The sequence below is a fragment of the Thunnus maccoyii genome, chromosome 3 (assembly GCF_910596095.1).
Source record: "Thunnus maccoyii chromosome 3, fThuMac1.1, whole genome shotgun sequence".
Lineage (NCBI taxonomy): Eukaryota > Metazoa > Chordata > Actinopteri > Scombriformes > Scombridae > Thunnus > Thunnus maccoyii.
This window is the reverse complement of record NC_056535.1, coordinates 22037811-22049301: the sequence shown is the minus strand read 5'-3', so window position 1 is coordinate 22049301 and position 11491 is coordinate 22037811. Positions and strand designations below refer to the sequence as shown.

At 39.2% G+C, this 11491-nt stretch overlaps 1 protein-coding gene across 1 annotated transcript; it reads left to right on the top strand.

The window, feature by feature from the left end:
• Window positions 1-2986: 2986 nt before the first annotated feature.
• On the top strand, window positions 2987-10037 carry alas1 (aminolevulinate, delta-, synthase 1). The gene is made up of 11 exons (XM_042407607.1): window positions 2987-3156; window positions 5181-5418; window positions 5598-5780; window positions 5877-6023; window positions 6307-6526; window positions 7067-7251; window positions 7409-7588; window positions 7907-8071; window positions 8766-9034; window positions 9201-9363; window positions 9705-10037. The coding sequence occupies exons 2-11, from the start codon at window positions 5211-5213 to the stop codon at window positions 9863-9865; spliced, it is 1881 nt and encodes a 626-aa protein (XP_042263541.1). The 5' UTR covers window positions 2987-3156; window positions 5181-5210; the 3' UTR covers window positions 9866-10037.
• Window positions 10038-11491: the final 1454 nt, after the last annotated feature.

Here is an 11491-nt window from a genome sequence, read left to right as displayed (position 1 = left end):
TCAGATATGGTGGCAGATATAAATCACAGCATAAAACAAATCCAATCCAAACTGTGCCAGAGCCTGAAGAAATCTGTAGAGGGTAGTAAAACACCATGGTGATCCACACTGAGAACGTAACTTTATGGCTGGGTGTGAAGATTTTCTAGACAGATTCAGATATCACGGAAATTAAATTTGTAAATAAAAAATGTGGCCAAAGATGAGATGAGACGTATGCATCTCTTTGCACAGAGGTCCAACACTACAGATTTTTTGGATGTAAGCTATTTTTGTTCATAACTTATTTATCAAGGTTACTGTTGCTAAACAAGCACAAAACATTTAAACCTCAGATTCTGAGCTATTTGTGTATCTAAAACATGTTATTACATTTTAATAAAATGTAAACTAGGTTGCTGGTTTATTAGATACACTCAAGACAGTTGCAATAAATCTACCTTTATGAAGGTTATAATGCTCAGTTTTTGTTGAAAGTGTTTCAGAGAGGCATTGATTCAAATGAATGGTCATTCTGAACTCTGTAGTTTGTGGTGATGTTGAATTGTGTTTTACTGTAATAACAGTCCACCCCATACAGTCTATAGTCTACTCTTTGACATAAATGGTGTGATGCAATACAGTTCATCAGCATTATAAACAACAGCCTCCAAAATGACCTCCGAAAAGTTAAATCAACACCTCTGGAAAACAATTTCAGTAAAAACTGAACAGAACATTATAACCTTGATGAATAGATTGAAAGTTCATTCTCGACCTTGTAGCTGACAAAACAATCTCATCGCAAGATTAATTTAGTAAAAGAATCTTTAAGAATGTGAAATTTATTGCAGGGTTGTTTTAACAGACTGCATTATATCGACTACATTTCTACAACTACTGTAATGAACTTTTTTCTGGACTAAAAGGTCTCCAAATGGTCCAAAACACAGCAGCCAGAGTCCTCTCACGATCTAAGTTGGATCATATAACATCTGTCCTGATGTCTTTGCATCGGCTACCAATTCAAGCAAGAGCTAATTGCAACATCCTCTTTCTTATTTATGAGGCTTTAAATGCATTTGCTCCCTCATATATCCACAGCCTTATTACTCCATATACTCCATCACGTCCTTTATGATCTCTTGATGCTGGTTACTTAACTGTTCCTCGATTTAAAAAATAATCTTTTGGTGGGAGAGCCTTTGCCTACTGAGCTCCCCTTCTTTGGAATAAACTACCAATGCACATTTGTGTGATGTGAAATTTAAATAAACTGAAGTTGAAGTTGAAACTGTAATTATAGATAAATGTGCCTAATAAACTGGCGATTAACTGTTAATGTTAAACCTCTGTCTATTGCGTTTAACTTAAATAGTTGAGACATAAAAGGAAAATCCACTAATTGTTCTTCAACTATTAATATTTTCAGTGGTTCTTCCACAACCACCAACACTCACATACACAGATAGATTATACAGGATTTCCACCTCATCTGTTTAACTTCAATCAACCACTTCAGGGGCACTGTCTCTGTTTCAACACCAGAGGTCACAAGTGTACAAAGTCCCTCTACTCCACCACATCAACTGACCTTTACGGGACGGGTTCACAGTTTTTTCAAGTCTGTCTTAAAACAACAGTGAGGTGCCCAAATGAACACTGAAAGATGTTTTTCTTGCTGTAATCATTCCTCCTGTTCATGCTGACCATTAGATGTGGCAGATATCCGCCTGATATGACTAACTCAGACTGCTGAAGCCTTATATAAGCTTCAAATAAACTTTTGCATAAGATGACTATGTGGACACACTGTGTATTTTGCCCCCCCTCACTTACACTGAATTGAAGGGGATCTTTTAATAGCCAGTATGAGCAGGAGGAATGATTACAGCAAGGAAAACCTCTTTCAGTGTTCACATGTTGTTTTAAGACAGACTTGAAAAACTCTGAACCTATCCTTTAAGTTTTTTCAGAATTCATGTCATGTATGTCAAGGAATACATTGATTTCTTCCTAATATCAAAGTTAGGTTGAAAGACCTGGTTGAATGAGGTTCCTAACCATCTGAGGGCAGCACAGACCCTTGACTCTTTAAAAACAGGCTTAAAAACCTTTTTTATTCAGGGAGTTGTTGTTTTTAAAATTTTATCTCTTGTTATTTTCTTCATGTTATGTGTTATGTTTTGAACGCTGTAGCATTTTGAGATTCTTTGCAAATGAAAAGTGCAGTACAAATTAAATGTATTGTTGTTATTGTTATATTTGAGATGCCACTTTTGAAATACAGCTGACAGATATATTGGCGTCCTTGTGAAATCTTTGCAAAAACAATGTCAGTAATCTCGTTAAGGTTGCATTGATTAACAATTCATTTAGGCTTTAAAATAATAAAAAATACTACTTCCCGGTAGCTAGAAAGGAAATTCCCATCCATAAAAATACTCGTGTGTTTTCATGTCATGCATGACTCACACACAACACCTTTTTTTTTTATCACTTTATTTATAGAAATCATCACTTACAACATGTGTGACAATAATACAATAACCGAGAACAATTAGGCATCATAATGAAATAAAGATAAGGGACATGACGTCACTTTGTTGATACAGTCAACAAAGTAATAAACAGGCTGAAGGGTCAAAGTAATAATAATAATTAAATAAATAGATAGAAAAATAACTTAGGGTAAGGTAGTCAATAAAATCAGATTTGTTTAAAAAAAAATCTTGGAGCGTACTAACTGTATGTGCACATTTCTTATTGTTTGTAAGTTAATAGACTCAAAGTACTTTCCAAATTCAATCATTAAAAGTTAAAACGATGGGCGAGACCTCGAGAACACTGATTTATGGACGTGAAATTTTCCTGGTAAAATCAATAAACTTGCACTCAGAAACTCAGGCAGCTCAAGGCTGGCTATGGCTGGAATGACCTTTGACGTAAACGAATGCGATCTCGCGAGATTTCAGTTCAGCTCCTTATAAGCAGCTGCACGTCCTCGTCCTTTTCGTTCGTCCTCAGTGCAGGATAACGAAGCAGTCGCCAGCCTCATCTCCTCTAAATACCAGCATTTGGTCAGAGTGTCACATCATATCACCATCGCTGCCATTCGCCGGTCACCTGCACGTCTGATAAAGAAGATTTCGTTGTTTGGGGTGAAGATTCAAAGCGGTAAGTTTCTTATTTGCCGCTCTCACGGTCATCATCATTTCCACTTCTGGTTGTAGCTTCTTAGCTAGTTAGCTAACGTTAAGCTAGGTCAACCGGCAAGGATCACGAACGGTCGGATCTTAAATTCAGGGTTTCCAAACGCGCTGTAACATTATTATTAACAGATTATTGTTTATATAAATATGATATATACATTGAATATAAAATAGCTGGTGGTATTTAAATATGTATCTTGCTTATTCAATGTGTAATAACCGCTTAATGCTTTGGGAGTCAATACGTAACACACATGAAGGGGAGTTATGAAAACTTGCAAAACGACTGAATGCAACTAAAAGGGGCAAGTCTGTTGTAAAGGTAGCTAGCTACAGTAAAAAATAGTGTCATTGTTATTATCAAGCTGGCAAAAAAAAAACGAGTGCAAGTAAGGCCAGCGCTATTTAAAGTTACAATGACATCTGACTGAGCTCAGGCAACACCGGTGAAGTGATTCAAAGGTTGCGGTGAAGAAATACAACCTGTCATTAATATGGAAAGGTAAGGTACATAAAGGCAAGCTCAGGTAGCTCGCTGACTTCAGAGTACACGGTTTGTTTGTTTTTCTACTTCCTCGTATCCCTTTTCCGACGAACTCCAAGGCTGAAAAAAGTGTGTGAATGATTACTCTGTCGAGGAATGTGCCTCGACCGACTGGGCTCCAGCTGGGGGGAGGGTGTAATACAAGGATAGTCAGAGGTTATGGACTTTCTGTCTTTACGCAATGAGATAAAACACAGAGAGAAAGAGATAATTTTTGTATGTCCATGTCGTGAGCAGACAGCTGTTGCAATCCTCACAACAGTCCAACCGTCAAACATGTATGTTGATACAAAGAGACCGCTTGCTTTAAACAGGATACATGACACAAACTTGGAAAAACTAAAGAGACTAATGATCACGAAATGTTTAAGATCTCGGGGGAGGTAAACATCCTATATGATGAAACAGACTAAACATTGAGCTCCAGGGTTCGTCATTGACCTCGGAAAAGTAGACACATCTTATCTCAAGGTTTATCACTTTCTGGAAATGTCCTGTTTTTTTTTCCAAAGCCTAAATTTTATTGAATTGCTTAGAGAATTAAAGAGTAAAAAAACAACAACAAAAAACACAGTCAAAGAATTACAGCTGCAACAAGTAGATGATTAATCGATCGACAGTAATTGCCCACTGTTATTACTATTGCTATTACTACTATTTTATTACTGTTACCATTTTATTGTCTATTTATTAATTTTTTGTAAGAAAAAAATGCAAAATTAAAGAATTAAATATGAATATTTTTGGTTTCTTTAGTCCTCTATTACAGTAAATCTTTGGTTGAGACAAAACGAGACGTGTAAGGATGTCACCTTGGGCTTTGGGAAACAGTGATCAACCTTTTTTAACATTTTTTAAAAAATTTTATAGACCAAAGGATTAGTTGATTAATCAATAAAATAATTACACTAAAAGGTTAATTGAATAATAAATAAAATAATCATCAGTTGCAGTCCTACAAAGAATACTTTCCCCTTGGAGTGTAATCTCTTGTATGAGTAGTTTCAGTCTGATTTGCATTGAAACTCAGTGACATTTCCTCTGAGCTCAAAAGAATTGATGTCTCTCCTCAGCTATAGTTGAAATATCCGCTAACTTTGTTGTTAATAAATTCATAGAATACTATTTTTCTGCCAGGTTATACCCAATTAATGTGTGCTCCACACAGAAAGAAGAAAACACTGTTCAGAAAAAAGTTACTGTGCCCTAATAGTTGAAGTAGAAATATTCCAGTTTGAACTGTGTTTTGGTGTTACCTACTGCTGATATCTAAAATCTTCTCACTTAATTCGTTTGAATGGATTGATTGCATTCCAGGTAAAAGGAAAGAAATGTACTTTGTGTTTTTCTGGTGTAATGTTCCTTTTAGCCAACAGCCTGCCAAACAGGTTTTTGCAGCTCATGAACAGAGGTATCTGATCTCTCCCCTCCCCTGTCTATTTTAGACCTCTTGACAATCATCGACACCGCTGATAATGGATGTGATCGTGCGCCGTTGTCCGTTCCTGGCTCGTGTGCCCCAGGCCTTCTTTCAGCAGCCCAAAAAGTCTATGGTGGTCTATGCTCAGCGATGCCCCGTCATGATGGAGTTGGCATCCAAACCTATGGCCCCACCACTTGCTCGTGCCCTCTGTTCGTCCTCTTCCCACCAGAAGACTGAGGACCCCATGTCTGCCAGTGAAGGTGAGGGTCACAAAGGATTAGATATTTTTTTTACACTTAATTACATTATATTATATTAGGTAAAATATCAGAGTTAATTGTATTAATTACTGACATAATTATTGCTATTTATGGTTTTGGTTATAGGTTTTGAGTGATGATATATCTGAATTCTAAAACTCCTTTTGTCCTGCTTGCAGGCCCCAAACAGCAAGGGGAGCCCAAGCTGCCTGCTGGCCACCCTATGCCTCCCTCTGGTCAGGTTGTGGCCTCCAAATGCCCCTTCCTGGCTGCAGAGATGGGCCAGAAGAACAGCAGTGTGGTCCGCCAGGTCGGCATGGAGTTCCAAGAGGATGTTCAGGAAGTCCGCACTGTCCAGAAAGGTAAGACTAGAAGTTAATTAGTCTGTGTTGTTTTTTGCCCATTATTTTAGACATAATTTGATACTATTTTCTTTTTGCTCTCTTGACCCTTTTCAGAAGTGTCCCCTTCCCAGTTGAAGAAGCCATCCTTGGCCAGTACCATAGAGGAAAGTGGAGGGAGCCAAACTAATATAATAAAGACCCTCCTGAAGCAGCGACCTAAAAGGGTCTCCCACTTGCTGCAGGACAACCTGGCAGGCAGTTGTAAGTTTTTTTTAGGAGCGTTAACAAATAAATTAAGTGTAAAATTAGTAAATTCAAACCGCCATACTCATTTGATTTACAGTGGAGCTATTACACTGTACTCAAAGTGTGTGATTATGCTACCAACCATTTCACTCTCTTATTTTGATTTAATTACTAATTAGTCGTTTTGTCGGTATGTTATGACATTTTTAACTAAGATGAAGTGAACCTTTCATCATAGTAGGAGTTGCTTCATTCTGTCAAGCCACATTAAGCAAGTTTTCTCTTCCTGTTCTGACAGTGTCCGGCTTCCAGTACGATGACTTTTTTGAGAAGAAGATAGAAGAGAAGAAGAGTGACCACACATACCGTGTGTTTAAAACGGTGAATCGTCTGGCCAGCGAGTTCCCCATGGCCGACGATTTCACCGGCTCTTTAGAGGATAAGAGGGAGGTGTCCGTATGGTGCAGCAATGACTACCTGGGCATGAGTCGACATCCTCGGGTCCTGCAATCCATCATGTGAGTATCGGAGAAGTTGTGACCACACTTGATGCAGTCATTTGGGTCTAGATGTGCATACATGTAATGAGACAAATATTTTTTTTTGCTGTTCGTCTTGCCTGTTTGCTGTTAAATTCTTGTCCCACTGAGAGTAGAAATCCGAGAGCGAACGAAACTGAGAACAAAAATGAGTTATGGCATATAATAGCTTGGTACAACCTGACACCCGTGGGCGACCCGTTCCATTGTTTGTGTGGGTATAGACTGTTAGTTGGCCATAGTTTACACCTAAACCTCACGGGCCCCAGTGAAAGGGTGATGTTTTTGTTTTTCATTTAGCTTGTTTGAACTTGCCCAACCTCCCTATTCCCTGTACAGCAGTAACACCTTGAAGCAAGGTGTCACATCAACAGCTTAATTAATTTCTTTTTTCCATTTATTGCAGTTTTGCCCCACCTTAAGTTTTCATCTGACACACAAATGTGTACCATTCTTGTTTTTCACCTTCAAAAAACATAGAAAATAAAATTTAATTGGTCTTTCTTCCTCTGTCTCCAGGGATACTTTACGAAAGCATGGTTCAGGAGCGGGAGGCACCAGGAACATCTCTGGGACGAGTAAATTTCATGTGGAACTGGAACAAGAACTGGCTGACCTCCATAAAAAGGACGCAGCACTGCTCTTCACCTCTTGCTTTGTCGCCAATGACTCCACCCTCTTCACCCTCGCCAAGATGCTGCCTGGTATGCAAAAAAACGTCTATAGATCTACAACATATCCATCACACTAATAGCTATTCATTAATCAGTGAGTCTCATTCATGTGGTAAATGATGCTAACTCTGTTTTTAAAGATTTCTCACTCTCACCTGCTCTCTCTCTCTCTCCTGAACTATTGTAGGTTGTGAGATCTACTCTGATGCAGGCAACCACGCCTCAATGATCCAGGGTATCAGGAACAGTGGGGCTAAGAAATTCATTTTCCGCCACAATGACGTGGCCCATCTCAGAGAGCTGCTGCAGAAGGGAGACCCCAGCAAACCGAAGATCGTGGCCTTTGAGACCGTCCACTCCATGGATGGTCAGTTTACCATTATAAAAACATTCATTAAATCTGCTTATTACATGGTTGTACATTGACAACTGTTAGAATCATTGGTCAGGCCATATTAACGACTAAAGTTGCAGGTTGTTTTTGAAGTGTCTTGATGTATGTATTCCAAGGAATGCAAATTACAGCTAAACATTTGAGTTTCTGCTTGCACAAAAACCCTTTTATCAGAATAATTTATTTTAATAATTGTCTAGCAAAGTAAACATAGTTTATAAATGTGACTAAAATGATGTAGTTTGTGCCTGTACGTTGACTCATAGCTAAACTCTTCTTTCTGTAATGCAGGTGCTGTGTGTCCGTTGGAGGAGATGTGCGATGTGTCCCACGAGTTTGGTGCCATCACCTTTGTAGATGAGGTTCATGCTGTGGGCCTGTATGGCGCCAGGGGAGGAGGCATCGGAGACCGGGATGGCATTATGCATAAGATGGATATCATCTCAGGGACACTAGGTAAGCTTATAATCTCTACTTAAATAAATCACTGACTTTCAAGCCAAGCCAAAATGCTTTTGAACCATCGCTTGAGCCATTTATAGTTCACATAAAACTGAGAGTCTAAGCTAAAGGGGCTCAAGATTGATAGTTGTTTTTCAAGCAAATGACAGTTACACAGGAAATGAACAAACAACTTAATAACAATGTAGAATAAAAAATTTTCCTGTCTCAAATCCCCCCAACATCAATTGGAAATTCCCTGTATTCTTGATTTATATAATTTCATGAATCAAAACAACTACTCTCAGATAGTAGGAATCTTCTAGCTCTCTGTTTTGTTGTTATACTCGAAACGAAGCCTCAGCTGTGTCATCCAGTATGCTGCTGGAGCAGCTCTGTTGTTGCTAGGAGACTGTGGGATCTTGTAATGCTGTTATTGAATTACTCTCTGTGCCTGTCACTATCAAGCTGAGGGGACAATTATTCCTAACAGAGAGCTCTGCAACTGAGCTACTCCTACAGCTGCCATTTCAGGATGATTCAGTTTGTGAGATTACAGTGGGGCGGGTTTTGTATAGACTGTTGGGCATTTTTAAAGTTGCTTTTTCTATTAAGATTCTTAGTTGAACATAAATAAAATAATGTCTTTGGGGCTTTAGCAACAACTTAAATTTAAAATTAATCACCTATATCTCATGTTCTCTTCCAGGAAAGGCCTTCGGCTGCGTGGGCGGCTACATCGCAAGTACCTCTGCGCTGGTGGACATGGTTCGTTCCTACGCCGCTGGCTTTATCTTCACCACCTCTCTGCCACCGATGCTGTTAGCTGGAGCCAGGCAGTCAATCCAGGTCCTGAAAGGGGAGGAGGGCCGCACACTGAGACGTAAACACCAGCGCAATGTCAAGCTACTCAGACAAATGCTGATGGACTCAGGGCTGCCTGTAGTGCACTGCCCCAGCCACATAATCCCAGTTCGGGTAAGTGATATTTCTCCCCTAATACATGAAAATTGTCACACACACACAGACATTACATCAGACACATTACAGTTCAAACAACCTGAACCTTATCAGGAATAATCTACAGGTAGTCTTTAGTCCCCAGTGCTTCCATTCTAATGTATGCGTCCCCTATTATTTTTAGGTATCAGATGCAGAGAAGAACACAGAGGTGTGCGACCTCATGATGAGTCGCCACAACATCTACGTGCAGGCCATCAACTATCCCACGGTTGCCAGGGGAGAGGAGCTTCTGCGTATCGCCCCAACACCTCATCACACTCCTGAGATGATGAAATACTTTGTTGGTAAGATGATGGTGAAAAATGTATTTCTCCCTTCTGGACATGATACTTCCCCTTTCATTTTTTGTAATGGGGAATTGTTTTTTCCAGTTTCTTGTCTTAAATGTATAGTTATGTTTTGATGTTAAGCTTTGGTCTGCATTGTCATATGTTCTTCATGCTTTCGCCATTCTTTAAAAGATCAAAGTCAAAGTTCCTTGGTTCCTCAAATACAAGTTGTACTAAATGATAAGTGCAGCCCTTAACATTTTAGTTAATGGAACAAGACTGGAACAAAGATGGTTGCTTTATTTCGTTAATAAAAATTAAATTGACCTCCTGTCTTTTCTGTTTTCCCTCCACAGAGAGGCTGGTTGACACATGGAAGGAGGTGGGTCTGGAGCTGAAACCCCACTCATCAGCAGAGTGCACCTTCTGCCAGCAGCCGCTGCACTTTGAGCTGATGAGCGACCGAGAAAAGTCTTACTTCAGTGGCCTCAGCCACCCTATCTCAGCCTGCGCATAACACTACTCACTACTGCTGGCTCGAGATGGCACATACACGTTCAATGCCCATTCCTCTGTCACTGTCATAGAATGTATTAATTATCTTTGATAAGTCCCCCTTCAATATTATTTAAAGTATTCTATGTCCAGATGTTCTATATGCTCAAAATAAAATATGAGAAAGAAAGTAAGTCTGTGTTTGTTTGGTATTTTTTTCCCTCAGTTTTACAAAGCAAAGACTGCTAACTTTATAAGGAACGATGAGTAAAGTTATGGTCACATTACATTTCCATTCAGAGATTTCCTCAAAAAGGGGTGTGTTGTCACATTTCTGATGCAGGTAATAAATAGATATTGATCACGAACTATGAACTGTATAAGATCAATGCTACAGTTAGTGCTGTGGGGTGATAATGGACTAAAAATGGTGATGAAATGCACTGAAATAATAACTTCTCCAAACACTGCTGTAGTGCTTAGAGAAGTTTGACCGCAGAAGTTTGGTCACAGTTGAACAAAGGTGAACTCTGACCTGTGAATCTATCAGAGCTGGTGTACATTTGTCGTGTTGGCTTCAATAGACACGCAGGAAACTGAGCAAATATTTGTAGGGAGTTTCTTACAGCACCTTGGAGTCTTAGTGTGTGCAACAATTGTTCCTTTGTTGTACCGTATGGTAGACATACAGTAAAACAATATGGGAGCAGATTGTAATGTTGGCAACTCCAAGCAACTAACGGAGCCAGTCTGTAATGTATGGACACCTTTGACCTACCAGAATTATTAATGATGGGAAAAATATCAATAAATAAAGATTTTCCAGTTGGAACCATGCAAAAGTACTTTGCAAGCACACAAAAAACAAACAATACCATCAAAATGACATAAATCTTACAAAGAAACCAAACACATACCATAACAGGAAACACATGCTTGAATTTGTTTTTCATGTGGGCCTCAATAGATGTAAAACTGAAAAAATATTTGTAGGTGTAATGTGATCAAACCACCTCCATGCACCCAAAGCTGTGGAGTCTTGGTGTGTGCAACAGTTGCCCCACTGTAGTCCATAAGAGGCAACACAAATAAAATTAAAAATGTGTTGATGTTGTGATACTGCTGATGTAATTACATTTTCTGAAATGGCGAATGATGCTGGAACAGAACAGACTGCATTCATTGACTGAACTGACATGATCGTACAATCACAAGAAGGCAAACAACTGACACTAGGTCAATGTTTCTGATGCAGAGAGGTAGTTTTGCATGGCTGCAAAAATGGGTCACAACTGAGGTCACAATAATTGGTCCCAATCAGTTGAAGAGAAGAATAAATCTTTGTATTACTGGCTGCTGTGTGAGTAACCTAATTATTTTGATCCACTGGCCTACTTGTGCCTGTGAAAAAAGACTGTTACAGATAAACACCTGGAAGAGATGAATCACAATTCACTGAGGGACAAATGATTATGAAGGTCTGTTTACACGTACTTTATACTCAGAGAGATGTGAAAGTAACATGATATTAATCCACGGCAGATGGCAAAAACTTGATTGCACACTGCGCCGTTTTATCAGGTGAAATCTTGAATTGCCTGTCTGCGGTGGACCTACTAACCCACTGTCCTGTAAATTCAGAAGGAGA

Bases quoted from the DNA above. Each gene is read 5' to 3' on its own strand.
- alas1 (XM_042407607.1), top strand. From the start codon at position 5,211: ATGGATGTGATCGTGCGCCGTTGTCCGTTCCTGGCTCGTGTGCCCCAG. The intron at 9,035-9,200 runs GTAAGTGATATT...TATTATTTTTAG, and splicing joins GCCACATAATCCCAGTTCGG to GTATCAGATGCAGAGAAGAA. The intron at 9,364-9,704 runs GTAAGATGATGG...TTCCCTCCACAG, and splicing joins GATGATGAAATACTTTGTTG to AGAGGCTGGTTGACACATGG.